We start from the raw sequence: 27,496 nt of genomic DNA, 5'->3' as shown, positions 1-27,496 counted from the left end.
GGGTCACCAGGACACTCCGTGAATGTCTCTGTGTACTCACAGGAGAACCATCAGACCACTCCCAAGCTCCGGCATATTCAGGGTCTCTCTTGTTTAAACCCACCCAGAACCGACGAACCTCTGTTCTGAAAAAAGAGAAGCACAGTACAAACACAGCCACAGATAAACGGGTCTTCTAACCTTTTAGGACTCGGATATTCGGCAATGATTTTCCTCCCATCACCCCTTGGAAGGCTGTCTAGCCTTTGTGAGGAGAAACAGTTTCCCTTGTTTTATATTTTGGATTTAGCTGTAGATTTAATCTCATCATTTCCATCTTATTTGGATTGTGCAGTTTGTTGCCACAGAGCCAGGCAGTTCTCCTAGAAGTGAAAGATCCTCCGTCTACAAATGATCTTCAATTAAAATCCTCAAAACCCATCAAAGTCTTTGCTGTGCAAAACAAAACTGTATATATACATCAAAATAGATAAGTGCTACAGGGTTTACTATTCAAAGTCTCGTCTTTCTGAGATTTACCCACAAGTGATGGATCAGTGTAAGAGATGTCATGCCAGCCCATGTGACCTAGGTCACATGTTCTTTCTGTCCCCAAGACTCCATGGCTTCTGGAGTCAGTTATTCTTTCCAAGGCTCTTGGGACCCAAATCTGCACGGACCCTTTTCTAGCTGTTTTTGGGCTTCCAGTCAACACTGGTCTAACCGACCCTACACACTTCAAAATATTAGCCTTTACATCACTTTTGGCTAGACGTTGCATCTTACTCCTTTGGAAATCTTCAAAGGAAACCTTCAGTTTCCTTTTGGTTTAGAGATGTGATGTCATTTTTTAAATTGCAAAAGATAGGCCTTGTGGCGAAGGGCAAATACAGAGAATTTTATCGTATCTGGGGCCCCTTCGTAAACTATTGCAAGTAATTAAACGTTCTACCAGCTGATTAATATCTTAGTTTTTGTTTTGTTTTGTTTGTTTTTCTCAATTTTATATAAGCGTGTGTGTGTGTGTATTATTGTATCTGTTCATGTAAGAAAAACTAACAAATATGTGAGGGGAACATTTATATACATCAATAAAAACATTTATATAAAATAGATAAGTATGTTTTTTGTAATGATCAGATTGACAGCTGTGTGCTATTTTAAACTGAGATTGTAAAATGGACTTGAATGTGTTAATTTCTTTTTGGTTTCATCCTCTGCAGTCATACAAAATAAACCTTGATTCGTTTTTTTCCCAAGACCTAGAAATGAAGTCATAGCCCACCCCCTTAGCAACACTGCATTGGCTGACCATTTGTTTCATGTTTATATTTCCGAGCTGCTGCCACAAAACAAACATGAGAACCTGATGACTGTTTTTCCGTTTACATGTAAAAATAGACAAATGTATGACTTCAGGGCTTCAAAGTCCTGGCCTGCTCTGATCTACATGAGAAACTCATTTTACAACTTGTGTCTGCACATTTTTTAAGCTTAATGTAAAACATATTTTTAAGAAAACATGAACCAAAAAAAAAGTCAAAGTGACCCCAAAGACATCCTGAGATTAATTATCTCTAATTTGAGTGACGTCTTTCTTACGTGAATCTGAGAAATATGCGTCAGAGAGTTAAATCAGTCTTATCTGGAAATGAAGACGCCCTGATGTAACTTCAGAATCTGCGGTCACCTTGTCCTTGTTCTTGATATCGAGATTGCTGCGTTAAATAACTTTTCAAATCTAAGTCTCCTACACACAACTAAAAAACTAACACCATAAAAAAGGTGGACATCTGCTCTCCAAAACCAAATAATTAAACTCTATATTCACTCCTCCAAGCACATAAAACAAAATCATCTCAATCATCCCATAACATTCCTGTACTGATGAGTACCAACCCTTCAAACATGGTACTGAGGAGCTGTTTAACAAACACCTGCTCCTCATAGTGTTGGAAACTGGCCAGCTGAGCCCCGAGGGCCTGACAGAAGAAGTCTGCTTCCACCCAGGAGCGCTTCATCAGGACTTTCTCACTGTGGAACACCTGGAAGAGCAACACTTGGAGTCAGCTGAGGGTTACAGGGTCCAAAGAACAGAAATGTATCCCATTATGTGCTCGTTGCTCGGAAACATGCTGATAGCTGGGGTACAATTTGGCAGTGGGGTGTTATGTCTAAAAATAATGGTTTATTCCATCCCGCTTTTGATTTGTAGCGCTGCGTCAGTTTTATAGTAAGATGTGCTGCATTTTAACTATTTTTTCAGCTATTCCACACCTTTTTCTATAAACAAGAAAGAGAGGAAACATATCAAAACATCAATCCTATTAGCAATCATGATGTATGGCGGGGATAGACAAGTGGTTTACACATCTGCCTAACTTCATAAAGGTTCCAGTTTGAGACCGGGGTGGGGGGGACACTGATCCTGCTGTGAGTTGCTTCAGAAGGGCAGCGTGGTGTAAACATGTGTTAAATCAAATATGCCGCGATCCCTCGTTTATAAGGGAACAGCTCAAAGAAGATGTTCATAGAAGGCAGGCAACAGCAAAATTATAGCCATCCGGGGGATGGGTTTTCAATAAAACCAGTGTGGGAGTGCAGTACTGATCAAACAAACACACACTGAGACGCATTTTCAGAGCTGGGATAGTAAGCTGATCGACTCATTAGTCAAGCGACAGACAGTTAATAAGCTCTAGACCCTAAAATGTCTTTTAGGATCTGTCTATTGTATTGAAGTAAATATCTTGCAGCTGTAAACTGGAGTAAACAGATACTATAGGAGACGTTTTAACTGATAATGAAAATAACTATTAAATGTAGAGCTGGTTGAAATTGGAAATCAGGAAAATAAATTGCCTGTCAGTGTGAATGTGTGAGACCCCAGGTAGCCCTGCCTGTTGCATAGTGCATGATGGGATAGGACACCGTCCCCAGTGATCCTTAGCGTGATAAACAAAACAAAAAAGCAAATATCCACATCAGATAGAGTGCATGGTGATTTGTTTAGTGTTATAAAAAAATAGGAGGATAATCTAACCTTAAAGCAGTGGAGCAGCCCAGAGTTTGATTCCCACCCTGGGGGGCACGGGGCGTAGGCATCAATGTGATGCTCTGGCAGCTGAACATCATGGTAGCTCCTGATGTTCTGCTTACACACAGCCAAGGCCTTGTGAACCTTGCAGTCTTTCACCTCCCAGCGGCCCAGAGCAGGTCCTCCTGACATAGCGACACAGCCACCGGTGCTGACTAGTGAAAGCAGAAGATGTAGGAGTATTAAAAAAAAGAGTGAAAAAGTTTACGAATCCGATTGTATTACTAATGTCAAATTAAAAAACAAACATTTCCAAACACTGGGCTACCTGGCTGGTGCTTATTCCAGTTTGTGAAGGTGAGAGGCAGAGAGGAGCCGTTATGATGAAGCCATCTGTACTCTCCCTTCCTCCCCTGGTCTTGGTCCCTGAGACCAATCCAGTAATACATGCTACTTTTGGCCCCACTTTCACTCAGCAGACTGTTGACAAATGCCTGCTCAAACCTGCCAGCAGGTGGAGCAAGAGAGGAGAAAAGTAAGAAGAATGGCAACATGTGAGTAAAAACTTAAAATGACAAATTCAAAAATGAATTGATAAATCACCTGTTTTCCACAGTGAGAAGAGAACCCTTGCAGTAATACCCCATCAGGGCATCTTCGTAGCTCTGTTCTTGACCTGTCACCATGTAACAGGAATGGCCGTGCTTCTTCCAGCCCTAAAACCACCCCCACAAAAACACCCGTTATCAGGCTCTCTCTCACTGCTTAACTCCAAAATAAGAAAAATCGGATTTATAGGTTAGACAGGTTTTGCCTTTCGTCATCATTGTTCACATTTCAGCACTCCTGTTCAATAAACTATCTAAAGCTCTGTTCTAGGATGCCCTCTGGACCCAGTGGAGGTGGTGAGTGACAGGAGAATGGCGGCTAAGCTGTCATCCCTGTTGGACAACGTCTCCCACCCCATGCAGCAGACTGTGACAGCACTGAGCAGCTCCTTCAGTGGGAGACTGCGGCACCCACGGTGTGGGACGGAGAGATTTCGCAGGTCTTTCCTCCCCACTGCTGTCAGACTCCACAACAAAGACTTTAACTGAACAAACACACACATCCACACATGTGCAATAACACTAAGTGCAATAATCTTTTCTGGCATCGTTGTATTTTTACTCAGATGTATATAGCATTCGTATTCTATTTTTATCTTATTGTATATTTTTATTCTATTTTATTCTACTGTATATAGTATATTATTTTATTCTATTCTGTACAGCTGTGTACTGTATTTATTCTTATTGTATTCTAATTTTTGCGTCATAACTTTTGCACTGTCCACTTCCTGCTGTGACAAAACAAATTTCCCACGTGTGGGACTAATAAAGGTTATCTTATCTTATCTTATCTTATCTTAAAGAGCAGCGATAGAGGTAAATATGCATGGTGCTTCTATTTACAGATTTTCGGGTTTTGCCTCATGTGCTTTGCTCTACAGCTTTCCATCTATTACTCGCTGAAATGTCCCTGGTGCCGTAACAGGTTAGATTAATGAGGCTGAACAATCATCCCCTCATGCCACTGATTCGAATCCAGGTTTAGCCAGAAGCTTAACAGGAGCTGACATTTTGGTTGTTGCCTACAGCTGTTTGTAGGAGTCTTTTCCCCCATCTTTATTAAATCGAGGCAGCTCTTATAAAGCAACGGGATTTTCTGAGACAGAAAGCTGAAAGGTATATTTAAGCACATGGCACAGCAGCTATTATTTACTTATAGTGAATAATGATCCCTGACGTGTAGACACGAGTGGTCAGGACCTCAGTACAGACTGCAACAGAATATGGCTTTCTATACTTTTCTGTTATGGTAATGTAAGTAAAAGTATGACAGTTTCACACATATAGTCCGGTTCCACTTTATTAGACAAACCTCCTCAACTGCTCATTAATGCAAAACTCTAAATGCAACTCAGTGTATTTAGTCCTGTGGACATGGTCACAATGACCTGCAGAATTCAAACTGAGCAACACAGTAGAGAGAAAAGGTGATTTAAGTGACTTTAAACGTGGCATGGTTGTTTGTGCCAGATGGGCTGGTTTGAGTATTTCAGAAACTGCTGATCTGCTGGGTTTTTTCCCACACAACCATTTCCATGGTTTACATAGAACGGTCCAGAAAAAAAGAGAAAATATCCAGCGAGCAGCAGTTTTCTGGGAGAAAATGCTTTGTTGATGTTAGAGGTCAGATGAGAATTCCCAGGCTGCTTTGAGCTGGTAAGAAAGCAAAAGTAACTCAAACAAACGCTCGTTACAACCAAAGTATGCAGAAGACCATCTCTGTACTTGCTACACATCATAGAAAGTTGAAACAGATGGGCTACAGCAGCAGAAGACCACACTCGAAGCCGCTACTGTTAACCAAAAAAAGAAAAATTAGGTTTTCCAAAACACAAGACTGGAAAAAACGTTGCAGTTATTGTTTTGGTGCTTGGAACTGATCTTTGGTTTTACCGCAGAGGCTGTAATCTCTAATTATCATGCTCGATCGGTTGCTGTAGTTACATATACGGTTATTACACACGGACAATACATTCAGGGTTTAGAAAAAAAATGAAGATTTTATTAACAGATCAGTCAGCACAGGCAGAATTTGAGATGCTTCTTCTGTGAAAACATCATTTCAGCCAAATAGTGCTACAGTTACTATTTTCTCTATAATCTCCAAAAATTAAGCTTGTGCACACAAATGAAGGCGTTTTACAAACTAAATCATTTAAAAGTGAACAACTGAAATGTGTCTGTAGCCTTCGAGGAACTGAAAGGTGGCACTGATCACTCAGAGATAGATAGGGTGACTGACTAATTTCAAAACCGATATAGATATTTGGTGACATAAGAAGACAATATGTCAGCCGATATCTTTTTCTTTCAGACACATGAAACATAAATAGATTTTCCTACCATTTGTTATGTGTTGCTATTTATGAGTCCTTGCTAAGATAAGACGACAGAGCAGTTTAAAAATAATCTAGTTTAATTGTTACAAGTTGTAGATTAGTTGTTTATGCTTTGCCTGACTCTGCTCTCATCAATCATCAGAATCACAATATTTTATTAATCCCTAATGAAATTATGTAGTTACAGTCACACAGATGAAATATATATGATTGACATTTTACTCTAACCTGTAAAACTTGTGATTTGCTATTTTACTGTAGAGCGTGTGCAAAAGGATGTAACTATTGCACTCTGTAGTGTGGATTAGATGGGCAGGATTGATTTCCTGTGTTGTTCTTTGGTCGTTTGGGTCATTTCAGTCTTTCACTGAATGTTCTCCTGTGACTGGCCAGCACGTCATGGAGAAGGTGGGAGGCATTATCCAGCATTGTCCTTATCTTGGACAACATCCGGATCTCCAACACCACCTTAAGGGAGTCTAGCTCCGTCCCCACAAGATTACTGGCCTTGTAGATAAGTTTATCGAGTCTGTTGGCATTTGCAACCCTCAACCTGCTGGCCCAGCATGCACCAGCATAGAGGACAGCACTGACCACAACTGACTTGTAAAAAATCCTGAGCATTGTCAGACAGATGTTAAAAGACCTCAGCCGCCTCCGAAAATAGAGACGACTCTGGCCCTTCCAGTAGAGCGCAGTGGTGTTTTTAACCCAGTCCAGTTTATTATCTATGTGTAATCTGAGGTATTTATAGTCCTCTACAATGTCCACATCGACCCCTGGATTGAAACAGGGGTCAAGGGTTTCCTGGTCCGCCTGAAGTCCACAATCAATTCTTTGGTCCAACACGCTGCTTCTTTTAGCAATATAGTGTAACTAATACTGGCTGATAAATAAGTCAAACGATATGTCTTTATCATTCTGTATAATACGATAATTTTTAATTCTACAACTGTAGAACTTAATTCTACATACCATAATAGACCCATTTCTGTAATATACTTACATATCTATATTATTGCTAATATATTGTAATATATCTATATCATGGCTAAAGCACTTCTGGATGGATGCAGACTGCATTTCGTTGCCCTGTACCTGTGCATGTGCAATGACAATAAAGTTGAATTCTATTCTATTCTATTTATTAAAGCACTCAACAATCATATTTCTGCCTTATAAAAATCGCACTTAAGCCAGTTATGTTAAATAAAATATCCTTTTGACATAACTGCTAAAACTCACCTGTTACATCTGTTCTAACATGATAATACTGTAATAATATGCATATCAGCAAGAATACACGCCTGTGCGTGTGCGTGTGTGTGTAATGTGGTGAGCGTGCTTGGACAAGAGGTGAGAAAACCCCCACATCCCCCCCCCCGTCGCTCCTGTTTCCTGTCTAGTTTGTTTTGATTCTTTAAATATTGTCAGAAAAATTCACAGACTACTCGAGCATGTCCACTGATACTGTGTCATCGGGGTAATTTCTGGCCTCCTGTTTCAGGGCATGAAGCACCCTGATGACTCAGGAGTCTGATATTCCTTTGAACACAGTCAAGGAGCAACATGCATGCCAGACAACACGTCAGAGGTTGAATGAGTCAGCTAATTGTGCATTTGAAGGAGCAGAATGCCCAGAAATTGAACCACAGCAGACATGTGGCACTTTCTAACGCAAGTCCTGATCTCTGTGGAGCTATTTTAATGCTACACAGCACACAATATGCCTGAAAAACTAGAAATAAGTTGTTTTTTTAGTGTCAAGTTTCTCATCAGAATGAAAAAAATCTAAATACTTAAATATTACATATTAATATTAATTTTTACAATGTTCACTATATAGCTATTTTTTTCTGTAAAAAAGCAATACTTTCATGTTTGAAAGTAAAGACAAGTACCATAATGATTCAGTTCTAACCCCAAGTCTTGTAGATGTTTCTTTTGATTTCTCAGCTTTGCCCTGCTGCGAGTAAATGTTTATCGGAGGTCGTTTTAGTGTCATGCCGTCATATAATGTGACAAAGTTTAAAGCTCACATATTGCCAAAAGATGACTTCTTATATCTTGCTCAAAGAAATCGCACATTTGAACTTGTGTGTGTTTGGGGGTATTCTTGTTTCCCTACCTCAGGACAGCCCTCATCCCAGGTTCCGTGGTGCTGAACGCCATTCTGGCTCTCTCTTCTGCACACAGCAGCCAGTCGCTCGTCACATGACGCTAGCAGCCAGTTGCCACTCTGTGAAAGATGTGTTCAAAGATGATGCGTTCCGTGATGAATGCATTCAAACATTATAAAGTGATTAACCCTGACATAATTAGATGGTTAATTTATTAGCTAATTGACAGAGAATAAATTGGCGGCTATTTCTGTAGCTTATTAATCACGAGTCCATTAAAACCTGCTTTAATGGAGTCTGATGGAAATGCATTCAGCTACTGAAAAATGAGATTGGCACTTTTCCTGGTAATAGATTAGGGTGAAATATCCTTTGTTCAACTGTTGGTAATAATAAAAGGCTAGAAGTGGGCATATTTAACATTTCATTTAATGAGATGTTTGTTTGTTTTTTAAACGGGCAGCTTAATCAGAAATGTAAATACTGCAGCGTTCTTACACCAACACAGGGTTTCCCACCTTCCTGTCCACTTTGGTACACAGTGTTCCATCCGTCAGGTTATGAAGAGGGTGATACTGGTGCCAGAGAGTGAGAGTTACTGGTGAGCCATCAGACCACTCTACAGCTGGCAATAACGCCTGTTTCCAAAGTCCAATCCACACCTCTGTACTCCCCCCAGAATCTGTCAAATATGAGGACACACACACACACGCCGCAGAATTTAGCATTTAGGGTGGATAACAAACACAGCACGAAATATCTGGATTGCATAACACTCCTTACAGTTAGCCAGGAGGTTGACCAGCATTTCCACCTCAGACAAGGAGTGGATGCTGGTGAGATTTGCCCCGTAAGAATGACATTCCTGAGAAGACTCCTCCCAGCTTCCCGCTTCTGCTTCTGGCAGCACTCGGTAGCAAAAACCATTGTGAGGCCACCAGCCATCCGCACACTCGGTATCGATATACTGCCAGTTCTCTGCAAAGGGAGAGGAGACATAAGCCAGACCAGAATATTCAAAGCTGCAGACATTATTTTTGGTCTAGCTGCCAACAGCGCAACACAGAGGAAGGCCAAAGGTTCGGCCCCCAGGTGCAGTGCAGCTGCCCAGTCACGTTCTAAGGGCATATTCACACTGGACGCAGCTGCCTTGTACTGAGCTCGAGCACGACTGTTTCCTGTCCACATTCCTCCCCTGGCTTGCACTCTCACTGCCCTATACTTTTTTTAAATTTCTTACTTAAAAAAGCAGTATTTACAGATGCAGCTATGGCTGTGGAAACATCTGAGATCCATGTCGGGGCATGGATAGAGTCATGTGCCAGAGTCCAGCTGAACTGCAGCTGGTCTTACCCTCACAACTCAAACAAACTGGATTTTGGGGGTTCAGATATGTGAGGGCACAGCACAGATACCTCCAAGGATGCAGAGAGGTCTCCAATATGTTTGTGTCTCCTGCGCGTTAACATGTTCTCACCTAGTGGCTCAGCTCCACGCGTGTCGTTAGGTGTCTTCTTGCAGATGTAAGGCAGAGCAGATTCACAGGATAGACTCTGCCAGTGACCCTCGAATCCTGAGTACACCCCACACTGTTTATTGTCCTGTAGCGGGCTGGCTGGGAGATCTGACGGGCACAAATGGTAAAAAAGCTTTGTTGGCTTTATTTCCTCATCAGTTACACAAGTTAAAGTTTTGCAGCTAGACATATTTAAACATTAAAGTGTTAAGATGGAGGGATGTTTAAGTCCTGACAGAGCTGTCGATGTACATCAGATGAAAAGGCTATTTTAGATGAAACTTCTATAACATAGGTTTTATAAAATAAGTCTTTTATGCTTCATGATAAAATGACTTCTTTTTTGCCTTTGTTGGAGAGGCATTTCTAATATTCTCATTAGTGAAAATGTGGGGTACTTTTTAAATTTCCCTCTCACTTGGTCCTGGATAAACCAGTAGTCAGTACCTGTGGTGAAATTCACCAGTGACAGAGGGGCTCCGTCAGACCACCCCCATCCATGCCCATCCTTAATGTGGTTCAGCCCGGTCCACACCATCGCCCCAACGCTCGCCATTCGATCTACCACAAGATGCAAACACAGAAAAGTGTTGTAGTAGTTCTTAAAATACACTTCGGACATAACTGAATATACACTCATGGGACACTTTTTTAGGTACACCGGTTTAGCTGCTTGTTAATGCAAATATCTAATCAGCCAATCACATGGCAGCGACTCAATGCATGTAGACGTGCACATGCTCACGAGGATAATTAGAATGGGGAAGAAAGGTAGTTTAACGAGAATGTATGGATGAAAATGCCTTTGTGATTCCACAGGTCAGCAGAGAATGATAAGACTGCTTTGAGCTCATAGGAAGGCAAGAGTAACGCAGGTAACTGCAACAAAGGTATGCAGAAGAGCATCTCTGAATGCACAACACTACAGCAGCAGAAGACCACGCTGGGTGGCACTCATCCTAGATAAAAACAGTTTTAGTGTCTTTTTTAACATGTGCGGTACCTCTGATATACTTGTGCTCTGCCAGGCTGGTGATGCTGAGCAAATTTCCACCTTGGGCCTGGCAGGTAGACAGCGCCTGACTCCAGGTTTGGATAGTGTACAGGTTGAACTGGTAACATGCGCGCAACTCCTGGTTTGACTCCCAGAAGTGCTCACAACCGGAAACTATGAAAAAACAGACAAATGAAAACTGATAAGCACAAAGGTAAAGTGACGAAGATAACATGAGCACGCAGCAACAACGGCCTGTGATGACTTGTCTTCCTTTCTTGCACTGGTGCGTCTGTGTGTCTGGTTTACCTTGCACTGGACAGAAACCCCATCTTTCGCCTTTATCGTAGCGAGAGGTGGCTGAGCACCACAGAAGGTGGTCCTCACGCCCCTCAGTAGTACACTCAGAGTACCATTGGTTGTTGTATTTAAAAGGAAAGGCACAAGGCATTCCATGTGCATTCCCCAACAAAGTGTGGATATCTGTAAACAAAACATGCCAAGTTTCACTTGATGTCAGAAATATCTTGTGCAGACAAGGCACACAGGAAGTTTTGGGTTGTTTACCTTCATATGGATATGAGCAGGGACCCTCTCTGGGAGTGTTGTACCTCTTCCACTGATGGTAAATGTTTTTCTTTACCGCCACTAAACCTCGAACCACAGTCACCCTCCACTGGGACGCTCCATACAGCGTGTTTCCGCTGCAGCGCCACCACAGCACGGGGAGGGACACATCGCACTCGAACATCCCGAGGGGCTGCGTCGAGTCGGAAATGTTGAGGCCCAGGCACGCGCTGGTGCCCAGATTGAAGAGACGATGCTGGGAGACCCACTTCCACAGCATGCGGCGCGTCGGACGCTCGCAGTCCTCCAGCACTAGTTTCGAGCGATTTGCTGAGATGCACTGCTTCAGCGGCTCACTCTCCAGGATAAACAGACCTTTCTCTGGTAGGAAGTGATTGAAAACGGGGCAATGTGGGGCAATTCATGTGAACGTGTGCCGTAAACAACAGGGAATGCATTCAGCTTCAGAGATCAAAAAGTAAAGTACAAAGACATGCTTTTCCGCATTTCCATATCTGACGGAGCAATATTCAAGCTCGAGGAAGGCCTTGTGTTTAGAAACAAATCATGGTCTTTTGTAACTGGATACTCAAACAAAGAGAGAGGATGATTCCAAGCAGCGGAGATGAAAAGAGTGTGAATGAATCATCTCTTCCTGCATCTTGCTAGTTTGTACAGACAAAGAAAATCAGCATTATATGTTACCGGATCTAAAACAAATAACTAAAATTGTTCGGTGAGAATTTACATGGCTCAATTGGTTTAAAAAAAAAGATGCTGGTGTGCACATCCATCACCAAAAGGGCATTTTCAGTGTCCAGATATTCTTCCTCTGCGTTTTTAATGTGCACACTGTATTTGATTGCATTCTGGACGAGAACATGGGCTGATCTGAACAAAAGTAAACAAACTGTGGTTGCTGCTCATAACTTTCCTTACAGTTCAGTGAGTTGCAGATATTTTTGACTAACTCGTCGTTTAAACATGCCCAGATCTTCACCTTTAAGAAGCTGGATATGCCAATATGATGCAAAGCTCTCTAAAACGCGGGGATGTAAGATGGCGAAAGATGGAGAAAATCAGCAGTCTCACACATGCAAAGGTGAATGTTTGACATTTTCCCAGAATAACCCAACTGCTTATCACTCGAATGACTCACTGGCCTATTGTGCTCATAATAAACAGACTGCATGCTCACATGCACACACACACACACACACACACACAAACACGGGGGAGAATTGAGAAAAAAAACAGCAAGAAATGTGAGCCTGGTGCAGCTGTGGGGTTCAAACTGTGGTCCACAGACCTCTATTCAGACCTGAGGAGAGTTTAGGTGAGTCTTTAGATCACCCCCTCCATGCACAATTCCCTGATGTTAAACAACATCTTCATGAAATATGAAAAAAGGGAACTACTACATGCGTTATGCGTCCCATCATGTAGGCAATTAAACTTCTACTAAGGGACCAGCTGGTAACTTACTGTAAAACTCCACGAGCTGTTTTTTCTCCAGGACTTCATCGTCCTCGTCTTCAGTGACACACACACAGCCTTTCGCCAACAACACAGTCACGCAAATAATCGCCAGAACAGGCGCGGAGTCCACGCAGCGGTACAACTGGATGAACATTTCGACAGCGGGATGCAGCGTTGGAGAGCCAATGTCCGCACATTCCGAAGATCAGAGGCGCAGGGGGTGTTTGGGGGGTTTCTTTTTTTCCCTTCTTCTTTCTTTCTTTCCTCCCCTCGTACAAAAACTTCCTCCGTCGAGTCTGGTTTTTCAGCGGGGAAACAGCGACGTCACGTCTGACGGAGGAGCCGCTGCTGTCCGGCCTGAAAGCTGCATTCCTGCCGCTCAGGACTGTTTTCGCTGGGGCAGAGCCACAAGTCTGTATTTAGACTTGACCGAAGAAAAAAACAGACAGAGGGCAGACAGACAGTTTGTCTGTAAGCTGTGTAAAGTACATGACTGTGAACAGACTGCTCTCAGGTAAACTACACACAGCAAACTGTAGCCTACAGCTGTGTCATGTCTGGGACAGGCACTCAGATATCAACAAGTACTCTGGAGTTAGGCTATGCTAAGAAAATCTATCTTTCATATTGCCTCTGTTATGTATATTTAGAGTTAACAAAAGACTTTGTATGCTTGTCACAATGTGTAATGCCTCCAACACATATAACACGTAAAAAAACAAAAAACAAAATTAAGCATACAGGTTTTGGTGTGACCTGTAAAGGTACACAACTTTGGAATAGCTAAAAACAACAGCACTTGCGCTAAAATATGTCTTATACTGCACCTTGTATGGCAAGGATCTCTCAAAAGTTTTAACAACTCTCTATGTGAAGTTTATGGTATTATTTTTTTTGTGCCACTCTCTGGATGTATTGGATTAGTGTTATTTTTATGATAGGATTCCTCTGGCAATTTTAGGATATAGAGTCATTTATGTTGGGATTCACGTATATCTTATTTGCGCTGAATCCTCCTCTGTTCCAGCCCCGTTCCCCATTCCCTCATCCCTATGAAACCTGCTCCTTTATACTAAGTTAAAGGTTGTGTGTGAAAGGAATTTCCCATCTGTGGGGATAAATAAAGCACCCTAGCTTATTGCAATTTCAGTCAGATTTGCAAACAAGTAATCAAACTGACACACATTGAATAAAGGGCCTTAGTATCCAGGGCAAGTTGCCTTGTTAAAAAATGGAAACCCTGAGCACTGTGTGATCCCACTGTAAGCAAAATAAATTTTAAATTTTGTTTCTTGCAGGTAAATCAAATCAGTCTGCTCACTCTTTGTGAGAACTGTGTTGTTACCTGCAATTAAAACCCAAATTGCAGAGGAGTCATTTCAAAAATGCCAAATCCAACTTTAATTATGTGCCACATACCATTAAAAAAAAAACTCAGAAAAACAGTTATTAAAATTAAAGGCTCAGCCTTGTTTTACAGTAAAACAATCGACACATTATTACCAAAAAAACATCTCTTACACCTGTATATTTATACATTTTCATTCAGTAGTAGATCACTTGTAGTGTAGACTTCTCCTTTACCAAGTTGCAAGTTGCAGTACACGTAGGGCCATGCAATAGAAATGTCCAGTGTTTGACAGTACAGTGCACTTCTACAGCAGCAAATTCATCTCGCAGTGTTTGTCTGTTCACAGTGTTGTCTACTGTGCTAGGACATCTCTGAATTAACACAGGGATTCGTACAAAAACTATTCTCTGTCTCATACACACACAAAGTCACACACTTAAGTGCACTCAGACGCATCCAGTTCGTCATCAGTAGTGATTCATTGTGATAGTCTTTTCTTTCTGTGCATTTTTATAAGTTACATTTCTGTATGTAGATGTTGAGCTCCTGAACAGAGGGTTGGTCCCCTGAAAGAAAACAAAGAAAGAACACAATGACGTTTAGATTTTTACAGATGCCACAGAAAGACCAAAACCAACAACACACTAGTCCTGTAAACCTTCCAAACTGCCTGAAGCTCATTTGGCCCAAATCAGAAATCTCAGTGAGCTTGTTTAATGTTAAAGTTAATGATAGCACAGTTTAAAAAAAGACTGAACAAGTATGGAAGGGTTGCAGTAGAAGCCTCTTTTTCTCTCTAAAAAGAACACGGCAGCACAGTTTAGGTTTGCAAAGTTGCATGTGAACAAACCACACGATTTCTGGAACAATGTCCTGTGGACAGATGAGACCAAAGTGCAGATGTTTGGCTGTAATGCACGGCACCACATTTGGAAAAAACAACAACACAGAATATCAGCACAAACACCTCATACCAACTGTCAAACAATGTGGTGGAGGGGTGATGATTTGGTCTCGGTTTGCAGTCGCAGGACCGGGGCACCTTGCAGTCATTGGGTCCACCATGAACTCTTCTGTATACCAAAGTGTTCTAGAGTCAGATGTGATGCCATCTCTCTGACAGCTAAAGTTTCAGAGAGATGGCCCAAGTAGATCAGTAAATCTACAACAGAATGGCTGAAACCAAAGTCCAGACCTCGACCTGCCTGAAATGCTGTTACAGTAACTTTTCAATTCTATTCTATTCTATTTTATTTATATAGTGCGAAATCACAACACCAGTCACCTCAAGGTGCTTTATATTGTAAAGTAGACCCTACAATACAACACAGAAAACCCCAACAATCACACGATACCCTATGAGCAAGGCGACAATGGAAAGGATAAACTCCCTTTTAGCAGGAAGAAACCTCCAGCAGAACCAGGCTCAGGGAGGGGCGGCCCCAACCTGCCGCGACCGGTTGGGGTGAAGGGAGGAAGATAAGACAAAAGACATGCTGTGGAAGAGAGCCGGAGATTAATAATAACTAATGATTAAACCCAGAGACGTGTATAAACACATAGAGAGTGGAAAAGGTGACTGTGCATTAATGAATACCTACAAGCCCCAATGACCTGAAGCACAGTTGTAAAAAACAGTGGGCAAAAATTCCACCGCAACAATCTTAGAGACTGATAAAGTCACACAGAATTTTTTTCTCTATTTGTTGCTGCCAAAGGTGTTTCTACAAGCTACCGAGTCACGGGATGTATGTCAGTGAATATTAGTGGGAACAGTTTAGTTATGAGAGACACCTCGCCATCAGACTTTGTCCACCCTTTTGAATATCTAATGAATGTCTAATACATTATTTTGCTTTTTAATTATTCATCTGAGCCCAACAAAAAGATATTAGAAAGAATAAAAGCGAAGTCATCCACGGTCTTACCGACTGCCAGTTTGCCTTTGCCCTCTCAGCCTCAAACTTGGCCACCTCCTTTTGGTCATGGACTGACACCAACACCTTCCACACACCCAGCAGGATCAGGCCGATACAGACGACAGAAAGGGAGACCCCGAGAAGAATCATGGGGATGTTGGGTGGCTCTGGACATCCTGAGACAGGACATGAGAGCGAGATGAGACTTGCACCGGGAGTATCTTTCACTTTAGTCGTCTACGTTGGTGTCAAGCTTACCGTACATCTGCAGATCATAGGCAGTGGTGTCCGTCTCACCTTCCACCACTTTAAATGACGCCCAGCACTCATTCTTCATCATAAACGTGCACGACATAGAAGGACTCTTGTCATAATCTGTGAGGAAATGTGAACATACATATCCATAAGGTAAGGCTATCATCTTCCCTTTGACATTGTGCTGAGAATGTCAGATGATATACTCTGCTCTGTTGTGCTGTCAGTGTGACTTCATTATCTAAGACTAGAATCTGGTGTGTGTGGACCGAACCATTGTGTTTCACATCTGAAGCTTGAAAATCTTCTGTGATAATCAGATATGCCTCTCAGCTTGCACAAGTACAGCGGCTTTAAAATCAACTCCTCTACAAAGGAAGACCAGGTTCTTTGGCTATTCACAGGCACCATAATAGCTTTGCCTGTACAACAAGGTAAATAATATGTTCCCCATTGTTCCACACTGCCCAAAAGGACATGGATGGCGTTGTGTTAGAGAGGGGGGGTGCAGACTTCACAGAGACACCCGAGTCAATGGAGGTCAGCATTCCTCCAAAGCAGCGACCCTGGCTGAAACTTAGCAGGCCTCTGTGTTGATAGCACCACCATGAATAAGAACCCTTGCAGGACAGGGAGGCAAAAACTTGATGTTATTTGATTTTAATATATTTTGCTTGGTTTTAAGGAGTTGCTACATTTTAGCACATTTAAAAAAAGCTATTTTAAATATTTTGCTCCTGGCCATTCTTCAAAATATGTCATATATGTTTTGAAGGTTTTCTTTCATTAATTACTATTTACCCACTAAGGGGCGTTAACCTGCATAGACTTAAAACCTGCATGAGATCCAGTATCTCTTGGTGGCAGTTAAAAACCAGCTTTATTTGATTGATTTAAATCAATACCAGTAACTAAGGATTGTTAACATGCATAGACTTGAAACATTCGTTGACAGTTGCAAGCAGGTCCTGTTTTGCAAATTCTTCCTTGTGAACATCATACAAGAGAGTCTGATATGCAGATTTAGGTGTCAAATTGCCGTTTACCCCACAGCGAGTTTGTGAACATGAATTGCAAAAAGTAACCAAACAGAAGTGAAAAAGCAATTTCTCTCAACAGTCAACAGGCTGTCCTTCTAGCTGTGGATTCACACAGTTTTCATACCGTCGCTTGCAGTGTATTGTACTATCAGGCCAGAGAGACCTGTGGATTTAAAGGTGTCACAGGACTCAAACAAATGAAGGTCAAGGTCAAATGCTTAGTCAACCTAGGTACTCATATCCCCCAAGGCCTAGTATATTGTTGTGAAGTTTGAAGATGATCCATAAAAAATTGTGGGTGATAGTTTTTACTGATTTTCACATTTTGAGTGACCTTGACCCGATTTTCAACAAAATGAAATCAGTTCAAGCTGTTACTGGCATCTACAATCACAAAAAAATATTTGAAAATGATATCTTGAAAACTGTGGACACTAGGCTGCTTACATCCTCCTTCTCTTTGGGGGAGAGAATAATTGTTTTGTGTTACTGAACCAGGAATACCTGGAAGGCCTAAATACCAGCTAGCTCTTTCTGATGTAACACCCTGAAAAGGCAGGACTGGGTTTTTTAGCCACACCACCTGCTCAACTTGCCAGATTAGTCTCACTGTGACTTTGTCCTTTTGTCTGAAATGCAAGTCAAACTGTTTGGTCATCATTTTTGACTCAGTGGAGGAGTGATCTAAAAATAACAGTAGTCTTGAAAACCTTTGCGGGGCTTTCCAACAAGATAACATTGAATAAGGAAGGGCCGAACTTAAAGCAGATATGGTTTTATGACTTTTATAGCCAGAGTTAGAAAATGTATCGATTGCACCTTGTAGAGCGACATTACTAGAGACAAATGGGAAGGTTTGTAGGTGGTGATTTAGTGATTTACCCCATTAGGTAAGTAAGTTTAGTTTAGGTTACGGTTAGAGTTCAGTGAGTTAGACTAAGAAGCTGAATGAAAGTAAAGTAACAACAGGTAAGTTAGGGAATCCTTTACCTCCTGTTGTATTGATGGAAATTGTAGTAGCGCTGCACCTTTGATCACATGACTCAGCATCATCCTGATCTTGAAGATGGCACTCTACACAGGTCCTAGTGTTGAAATGAGCAGGAAAACGAAAGGTTAAGATGATGCAGCAAGCATTTCTTGAGGCTTCAATCACTGACATGGGGCGAAAGGAGAAATCACAGTTGTGGTCACTTATCAGCTTTTTTCCCAAGGCTTCTCTCACTCTCTATCACGGGTTCCCCCCCTCCACAGTAAGAGTAGTATCAAATGGTCCTGGCCCTGACAGCTGCTTTACAATGAAGAAAGGAAATCTCTCAATGCTGTGTTGGGGACATTAGTATCTTTTGAAGTTACATGGAAGGTGTAGACACATGTGAACAACAGGACCAGAACCTGATATGCCTGAACTCCAAAGAGCAGACAGATCACGCGGTGCAAGGAGACGATATCTTGTATCTCTGAGGTAAAGAAATACCAATCACCGAGGTGACGCTGACAAAATACTCGACATTACACCCTCGTTCGGCTGAAAGAAGCGATGGAATGAGTGCGCTCTCACCTTGCAGATGTACAGGAGCTTCCACAGGTTGGACACTTCTCACACTTGTCCCCAGATGCTCCGGGTACAGTGCAGACACAGTGGCCACATACACATTTCCCCCTGCCGCTGCAAAGTGAGCCATCCTTAGATGTGCACGCCTCCATGCTGGTGCTGCAGTTACAGTACTGCCCTTTCCATCCGTGTTCACAAACACACTCTCCGCAGTCGCACACTCCATGGCCTACAAACAAGAAATCTTCATTTATAATAAAAGGCTTTCCACAAAAACACATGAATAAGTCAGAAGCATTCGCATGAAGTTACTCACCTCCGCAGAGCTCCCCACGGAAGAGAACACAGGAGTAATTGTCACACTCGCAGTAGGGACCGTAGATGCGCCCAAAACTGGATGCATGACACACACACTGTCCACAGTAGCACTGCCCCTGACCACTGCATATTTCAGACTGATTGTTTGCGAGGCAGTTGCTCAACAAAGTGCTCTCCTCATTGCATTCGCACTGCGCTCCCAGGAAGCCCGGCTGACATATGCACACGCCGCACTGGAAAACCCCCTGGCCTTCAGTGCACTGGCTGCTGTCTGACTTTGGAGGCTCACAGTCACAGGAACAAAGGGACTGCACTTCTATCTCCAAACTGTCCTGAAGGCCTACAGGTCTGAGGGAAAAGTGCCGAACTCCTGACAGGCATCCCAGAAGCTCCACAGACACATTGAACACTACCTGAGGAGCAAAAACAAGGAGGGCATCAAATTAAGATCAAACTAAGAACAGACTGCAAATATTCTGCCTGCGAAAAGTCAGCGCTATTAATCCCCACAGCAACGCCATTGATAATTGGGGGCTTTTTCATCTGTTTTAGACAGCACAGCTAAGAGAGAGAGGAAAAACTTCGGATTTGAACCAGCTAAACAAGATCATTAAGCCCTGATGTTGGTGAAAGTAAGTAAACTAGTTCCTCCGTTCTTCTTCTTCTTTCAGCTGCTTCCTTTAGGGGTCGCCACAGCAGATCACCTATCTCCATTTCACGTATCTGTAGCATCGCCCTCTGTTACACCAACCTTCTGCATGTCCTCCTTCACTACATCCATGAATCTTCTGTCATCTTCCTATGTTCCTCCATCTTTAACTTTGTCCAATATATCCACCATCCCTCCTCTGCACATGCCCCCGGAGGAAGCCACCCGAGGGATTGATGAAGTCTTATCTAATCTAAGTTCTTATCCTGTCCTAGCGTGTTTTATGCATTTGTGTTTTGACAGACAAACTGGTTGATTTTTTTTCTCTCTCAGAAATATTGTCTGATCTATCAGTTACAAGTGCTAAAGCCTCAAATTCACCAGGTCTCCCTCTAATCAACATTAGTCTCTGACAAAAAACAACTTAAAAATTTCCAGATTTACACAACACATTCCTATCTGACCCAATCCAAACAATTCTTCAGGTACAACTAAGGCATGAATGTTGACGAGGCAGAGTGCACGTTGTGTTATTTTTCACCTGTCAGTCTGTGTATAGATTTTTTTTTTACATACTTTTACAAGTTTATAAACCACTGCAGGTCTTGCAAAGTTCTCTGCATACACTAAAATTAAGCTTTTACTGTTGTAGTGAAAGACCGAACACAGAAAGACCTAACACTCTTGAGCTGTTAGGACTGTCTGTGTGTTAGAATAGTCTTTTGTCCCTTCCATTATTTAGTTTCACAGGCGTAACAACAACAGAACAAACACAGCATCCCATTCTCTCTCTGACACACGCTCCAAGTGCAAAAAATAGCATACAATAATAATCGATACTCTTAGTATAATTCCAGCGTTTTGATCAGCACCATGGACAACATCCGGGGTCAGATGTCATGGGAATGAACGCTAACACTATTTTCTTCAGCTAAGCTCCCACAAACTCAAAACAGATTTAGCCTTGTTTCAGTTCGTGAGGAAAAATGTACACTGCATAAAAGCTAGGCTTTGATTCACAAGACAGAACCATGGGCATAGTGGAACTCCTATAGTATGTCCACTTCATCATAACACCATGATTATGAGCTTCCAGTATACTTTAGAGGAGAGGGCCCTCCTACCTTCAGGACCCAGGGATGATGCCCTCCTGATGCCTTGTGAGAATTAATGCCTTTGTTTAGTTTCCTTTAAGCTTTTAACTTTTGTTCACATTTAATCTTAAATATCTACATTTTTTATGTTATGTTTGGTGTTTCACTAGAATTGTTAATAACTGTTCTTGTCTGATGAGATAGTTTAATGAAAGGCACTTCAAAAAATTTTAAAAAATGAAGCAATTTGTAACAACAGCAACTCACCGTCTCTCCTGGTTTGATGTTGGAGCAGCGTTTTAGATCAGGGAGGATAGTTCCATTAGGGCAAACGGTTGTGAAAGACATGTGCAGCTCCTTCGTGGCTCCAAGGACCTCTAGTTCAATCTCTGAGCGAAGTTCCTGGAAAACAGATTATGTGTATTGTGAGCCATATGAGAACACAATGGGCAGCACACCTCGGTACTGATCAGGTTTCTCCTTCAAAAAAAGCAAAAAAAAAAAAAAAAAAAGCAAAACTAAGTTAACTAAAATCAAATCAGATTTTCCTTTTGTTCAGTCAAGATGAAGTGGGATTTCCAGCGCTGTCAGATGAATTATACTTTTCACCCTGCATTGACCTGACCTGACACCTCATGTCTAATTCTTTTTTGGGGGGGTGAGTCAGCATCCCAGGTGCGCTGCACTGTATAAAGCACCTGAAGAAAGTGTGACAGCTAACCTCAGCTTGAGAAAATAGTGTGCTTGACTGACTAATGAACTCTGTAACGGCCCGTCTGACTGCTAACAGAGGGCATATTGTGTGCTTCCTGGCTTTAGTGTTGGTAAGGAAGAAGAAAACCGGAGCACTTATGGGATACACCCAGCTGAGGATGGATTAAGTAGATAAAACGCATCTAAAGAGACTTCGCTGTTACTCATCAGAATTACAGGTGAGTGCAAGTACTCATCACCTGTGCAGTATCACTAAATAGTCCCCTGTTTGCACTGCGTTCCAGTTAAGCACCACATCTACAATCACTGTGATGACAGGGACTCTGCTAGTGCGGCAGAGACTAAATGTGGGTTTAAATGACGCAACCGATGAAGTAATTAGAGGACTGCACAACTACCAGTCATCGCCGCCAAGGGGGATTTACAAAACGACGCACGGTGGATGAGATGGGCAGAACGAAAACGACCAAGAGTGAGGAAAAAAGAGGCAGTGTGCGGGAGAGGGAGGGGAAGTTTAGAGCAAATCAGATTTGGAGGGGGCGAGGAGATGAAACGGTTGGGACAAGCAGAAACATGCTGGCCAACATGCTGATGCAGAGTGTTGGGAGGTAGAGGGGAAAATGTGATAGAAGAAAGAATAAAAGAAGGAAAAGAAATAATAACAAAGGGGTGGAGAAAATAAAAATAGTAACATACCAGTTTGCTATAGATACATTTTCGTGCCTGCACCATTAAATATTACTTGATTTTAAAAAAAAATTGTCTTATGACTTTTACACACACACACACACACACACACACACACACACACACACACACACACACACACACAAAGCCACACATCCACTCTGCCAGCACATCCTGATTATCAGGCCCTTTTATTTACTTTGTATGCTGTTACAATCAGTTCCAGGATGTTCCGCGAGTCTTTCGCCACGACTCCAACAGTGGCACCAGGTATGAGCTCTGCATAGTTCTAAGAGACACAGAAAACAAAACAAAAAAAACAGATAAACAGTAATGTCACTGTTACAAATACGGGAAGCTCATCACCACACATCTTCCCTAAAAGAACAGTACGAAAAGGAGTGTGGAAGAGAAACGGGGCCAGTTGTAACAAGTTGAATGCAACTCAGAAGATAAATATGCTAACCTCACAAACACTTGTGTTATTCAGCTCTCTAGTTTGATCTCTTCTAACAGGGAAAAAAAACTAGGGAGCTGTTACCATGTAGTTGTCTTTCTGGTCTTCTGTCACTGCAAATATCAGCAAGATGTTGTTGTCCACCAGCTTATCAATCAGCTGACCAAGAGTTGGATATTCCTGAAAAAAAAAGGTTACATTTCTAAGAGGTTTCAGGTGATTATTTACCATGAGTTACCACAGTGTTAGAGGAGAAAGCCAAATAATAATGAAAAATAATAATCCTAGATGAATCAAATGATAAAATCAGGTTTTACATGCACTGTGGACTTTGAGTATTCATTGTTGGCATCCAGGTGACACTGCCCGTCATTGGGAATCACAATACCGGCCAGCCTGCTGTCCATCCCGAAGTGTGAGTTGCCATCGCTGACAAACACCAGCAAACGCATGGAGTCGTTCCTCCAGCCGATCTTGTCCTAGCAGGAGACACACAGCTGCTCTGAAAAAAACAGTTGGCGAGGTGGCGTCACAAACGAACGGCCGGCATCTTTGGAACCTTGAAATGGGAAATGTTACCCCACAAACGGCTGCTTGCATGATGGCGTCGAAACCACACTCCGTGTCGTCAATGTTTGCAGATATATGCTGCACGGCGATTATCTCGTTGAACTTGCTGGTGTTGCTCGTCAGAGACAAGACGTGCTTGTAGCCAAACGTCGGTAAGCAGGTGTTGTCTATACGGCTGTAATGTAACAAGACATTAAAAGCGAGCGTTAGAAGAGTAAGAGTGTCAGATTTACAAGATCAGAGCATTTTAAAAAAACAAAAAGAAACAAACTTCTACTCATGTTTAGATTTTTATTTTAATGTAAACCTGCACGGGTTGGCCAGTTCTTCTTCTGTGATCTTGATGAAGGGCAACAAGGGTTTCTCCACAAAAGAGCCAAAGCCCATTCGAAATTTACTCGTGAGCTTCGCCATTTCTTTTGATAAAGTAGAGCCCAAGTCTTTGATCATCTTCAGATCGTCGATCATGGATGCTGACAGGTCCATCAGGTAGTACATGTCCACAGGATAGTCCTCTTTGTGTTGAACCTTCACCTGGAAGGTCACCTCACTGCCTGTGCGAGAAACAAAATCAGGCCACGTTTTATCTCTCTGAACTCAAAAAACTGCTTCAGAAGACAAATCGTCACTTCAGAAGATGTCCGACTGCATACCAGGTCGGAGCTTGAGGGACATTTTTTGAGGGAATATCTGTGTGCTATTAGTGCTGCCCATCTTCTTCCCAAGTGGCTGATCCTGGAGGATCTGGTGTTTGGAAACAGGGAACTGCAGCAGGTCCCTGGCACATCCCTTTTCCAGTAAGACATCCAGTGTGTCACATCTTTGTGTGACTGAAAACCAGTCTGTGAAATTCTGACAAACAAAGGGGAACATGTGACAAGTAGCAACCTCAGTTTGCAGGCTGTTTTACAGCAGGCCATAAAGATTATTACTTTGTCATCAGCGTCATCATGTAAATCAAACACGAGAAGATATTTTGCAAAAAATCACTTCACTTTAAATGTGACTGTCTTCTCGTATAGCTGCTCACCTCCTGTGTGCACCAGGCGCACTGGGGGCTGAGTTGCAGACAGTCGTCACAAGTCACAGCACTGCCGGCTGAACACAAACCTGCTGCACAGCAGATAAACAGGTAAGGGTTGTCAGCACAGACCAGAGTCCAACACTAGAAAAAGTCTGCATTTATGGTGTCATTTTTATTTACTTATTGATATGATTATTTTAATCTGTGTGTTTATTCTAATCCTTAGTAGTAGTAAATGTGTAGTCCAGTGTAGTAAATGTAACATAATTCTTGGTTTCAAATTTTAATACCTTCTCACAATAAAACATCCCAACCACTCTTCAGTGCCAAGACAGCATTGTTGACTTGCTCTTGAGTGACTACTACTTTGCAAATGAGCTTTTAAAAAGAAAGCCAGGACTTCAGCTTACCCTCCACGGCGTTGATCCAGTACCGGAGAATCAGGCTCAGCAGTAGAAGCCCCATGAGTCCGTGAGGTTACTGGTTGATAAGAAACACAAGGTGAATGTTTCAGGTTATTTCATAGCGCGTTAACAGGAGAGAAGCCTATCCAGCGTCATGGCTCCTCTCTTCAGCCAAACGTAGGCTACAATAAGAGAGGAGTTTGCTTTCCACCACCTGGATAGAGGAGGAGGAGGAGGTGAGGGGCTGCCTCTACCTGCCCTGCCTTTTTAAGTCAACTTCCGTCCAGGTGAGAACGCGAGGCGGGCGCGAGGAGAAAACAAACCGCAAGCAAACCGCTAGCTGATGTCTCCCCTTCTTATTTAGCTGTTCGTTAATGAATCAGGTTTGTTCCCACCGTCTGTGTCTGTGTATTAGTAAGGAATAAGATAGGAAATAGGAATTCTTAGTTAAAAGTAACGTGAAGCCAAAAATAAACGGCATTGCAAATAAATTAATAGGTAAATAAAAATATTAAAAAGGCCTATTTTTCTCCTAGAAATAATTAGCTTATTATTTCAAGCTAAATGCGTACTTCCCCTTTAATATCAGGAGGTAAAATCTTACAGGACATCACAGATTCAGGCGTGACAAATGTGTAATTGAATGTCTTTTCTACTTTAAAAAAAAATATATATGTATATAAAGTAGGTAAAATTAGCTCCACCTTGCATCAGCTACAGTGTTTCTGTAGTATGAATGGCCTTTAAAAAATAGTCGTGTTTGTGTTATGTAAGTGTGAGTGACTTTCTTGTTAAGGCTAGATTGCTTGTAAATTTGAAACTGAAGTAAAAGTACAACATTCTGTTCTAATGAAGCATTAAATGTGGCTTAATACTTCATATTAAGCTATGCCATTTTGTTATGAGCTAATGATAGCAAACTAGTGTTGCTTTTGAATGTACTCTCTTTCTCTCTGTTAGGCCATCCCCTTGAAGTCTCTGTGCTTTTAAAAATGTTGTTGTTCTCTGTGAGGCCCTGGCGGCGCACCTTGTCACTCTGGATTTGAAATATGAGATTGTTTATACCCTCATTACAATGCTGCTACAGTGTAATAGGCTAGAATTAAGCTACAGCCAAATGGGATCGCTGAAATTGTGTGTGGAGAGGAATAATAAAGTGCAGACAGGGCACGCCATGAGCAAATAAATCCTTCAAAACTCTATTCTGTGGGCTCTATAACAGAAGTTATGTTAATATTTAACACAGCGACTCAGAGAACATGAGTCAGTGTCACTGTCTCACAAGAATTTTCCAGCTTGACGATTAACTCACGATGAAAACCAGGCCTATCGCAAGATATGAAATATGATCAGTGTGTGTGTGTGTGTGTGTAATAGAAGGGGAGGAGGGGTGTGGCTGAGTAGGTGTTGAACTATTGACAGCTGCAGTGCAGATATCCCCGCATGTCCTAAGTTAGAGGAATCTCACAATTCAGCACCACACCCCTTCTGAATCTGTGAGACCCATCTGCCACCCCGAGTTAAACCCCACCTCCACTCCTCTTACAGCAAACCCTCTCACCCCTTAATGCCTCTTCTCCTTTTGTCTTTCATTGGCTCTCTTCTCCCAAGTTCTTTGTGTTGTGATCCATATTTTCCAGTAGCCTCTGCCATTTAATTCATGCCTCCTTCAGCTTAATTCTTCCCTTGTCTCACACTTCACTCCTCTCCTCTGAATTCCTCAACATGATGCAGTCCAACACCACTTTTGTAGCCTGTCATGTCCTGCTGTTTGTCCTGTGTGAGAGGTGTACTGCAGCATCACTGCCTCTGCACCTCACCTCGCTGTCTCATGTCTCAAAATGACTTTAAAACCTGTAGCCCTTCACTAGCATTTCAGAGATATTCAGGCTTTTTAAACCCAGTGGGACTCTTTAAACCACAAAGTAGCATTCTCAATGAGTATCAGGCCAATCAATATTTACAAATTCAGAGATCTTGTTCCCCTATCTCTCTTCTCTCAGCATTATACGCAAGTGTAATGCTGCAGTGAGCCGACTCACCTTCAAGGCTGTCCTCTGATAACATGCTGTCCCGTCTCAGTCTTTCTTCCTTGACATCAAGTGAAAAATGGAGAGAAGTGGAGAAGCATCAGCCCAGCACATTCAGTCCTATTGTATCCCAGCAATTGGCAGAGTAACAGTAAACCTATTGTAACGGCGCCCTTTATGAAGCATGGCGCTAGGATGACCCTGCTGCCCATGCTCCTTGGCTCATGTGTGTGTGCGCGCTCGTGTGAGTGTGTGTGTCTGGAAGTTTGTAAGTATGTGTGCATGTATGCATTCTGGGGTCGTGTGTGGGTGTTTGTACAAGCTCTAGCTTGCATGTGTGTGTGTGTGTGTGAGTGTATCTGTGTGTATGTGTAGGGGGAGGCCGCAACGACAATGAGTGACGGTAACAACTGCTGGCTGTGAGACCTCCAGATCCAGCTTCTTTATTAAGAGTCGATCTGACTGATGTGCTAGTGTTGCACTCTAGAGGCTAAACCCTTTATGAACTGGATCACAACACTTCTGACTCAAAGACCTTGTGATTAGTCAGGATTCTGCGTGTGTGCTTGTGTGTGTGTGTTTTGCTACAATTACTTCCTGCAGTGAGGAGGAGGAGGACGCGAGTGTCTAAGAGAAGGAGTGTCAGAGCGTAATACAGCCTCCTTCTTGCAGTGGTATGGTAGGAATGCAGGTGTACATGGATATGTTAGTGAGAAAAATAATAACTGTAAGTTATTACTGTTAAGACAACAACAAAGGATTCTTTTCTTTGAGCCTCATTTCTGAT

The 27,496-nt window shown here is 42.3% G+C and overlaps 2 protein-coding genes across 6 annotated transcripts in view; both read right to left on the bottom strand.

The window, feature by feature from the left end:
- pla2r1 (phospholipase A2 receptor 1) overlaps positions 1-12,942 on the bottom strand; it is a 31,820-nt gene extending 18,878 nt beyond the window's left edge. For 2 of the 3 annotated variants that reach the window (XM_026164690.2, XM_026164707.2), the window contains exons 1-13: positions 12,649-12,942; positions 11,164-11,544; positions 10,606-11,079; positions 10,050-10,163; positions 9,564-9,710; positions 8,870-9,064; positions 8,605-8,768; positions 8,095-8,205; positions 3,620-3,732; positions 3,345-3,520; positions 3,023-3,231; positions 1,879-2,024; positions 41-125 (exon numbers count right to left, since the gene is read on the bottom strand). In XM_026164690.2, coding sequence (XP_026020475.2) covers positions 41-125; positions 1,879-2,024; positions 3,023-3,231; positions 3,345-3,520; positions 3,620-3,732; positions 8,095-8,205; positions 8,605-8,768; positions 8,870-9,064; positions 9,564-9,710; positions 10,050-10,163; positions 10,606-11,079; positions 11,164-11,544; positions 12,649-12,796 — 2,463 coding nt within the window. In that variant the 5' untranslated portion in view covers positions 12,797-12,942. The remainder of the gene's footprint in view (positions 1-40; positions 126-1,878; positions 2,025-3,022; positions 3,232-3,344; positions 3,521-3,619; positions 3,733-8,094; positions 8,206-8,604; positions 8,769-8,869; positions 9,065-9,563; positions 9,711-10,049; positions 10,164-10,605; positions 11,080-11,163; positions 11,545-12,648) is intronic. The other variant, XM_026164697.2, reaches the window with a different exon arrangement.
- A 1,074-nt stretch (positions 12,943-14,016) lies between these two features.
- itgb6 (integrin, beta 6) lies at positions 14,017-26,854 on the bottom strand. 3 transcript variants are annotated; one of them, XM_026164729.2, is made up of 16 exons: positions 26,722-26,854; positions 24,686-24,755; positions 24,282-24,364; positions 23,905-24,103; positions 23,559-23,805; positions 23,261-23,426; positions 22,999-23,160; positions 22,766-22,861; positions 22,424-22,513; positions 21,091-21,225; positions 19,079-19,493; positions 18,769-18,991; positions 18,198-18,292; positions 16,171-16,287; positions 15,922-16,088; positions 14,017-14,559 (listed from the first exon to the last, which is right to left on the bottom strand). In XM_026164729.2, exons 2-16 carry the CDS (start codon positions 24,738-24,740, stop codon positions 14,461-14,463), a joined length of 2,349 nt encoding a protein of 782 aa, XP_026020514.2. In that variant the 5' UTR covers positions 24,741-24,755; positions 26,722-26,854; the 3' UTR covers positions 14,017-14,460. The 3 variants fall into 3 exon arrangements, with proteins under 3 accessions (XP_026020514.2, XP_026020505.2, XP_026020523.2); XM_026164720.2 differs by lacking the exon at positions 26,722-26,854 and having other exon boundaries at positions 24,686-24,868; XM_026164738.2 differs by lacking the exon at positions 26,722-26,854 and having other exon boundaries at positions 24,282-24,361; positions 24,686-24,868.
- Positions 26,855-27,496: the final 642 nt, after the last annotated feature.

The sequence above is a fragment of the Astatotilapia calliptera genome, chromosome 1, assembly GCF_964374335.1.
Source record: "Astatotilapia calliptera chromosome 1, fAstCal68.1, whole genome shotgun sequence".
NCBI lineage: Eukaryota > Metazoa > Chordata > Actinopteri > Cichliformes > Cichlidae > Astatotilapia > Astatotilapia calliptera.
Note: the sequence above shows the minus strand (reverse complement) of the source record. Positions and strands in the feature narration are given on the sequence as shown.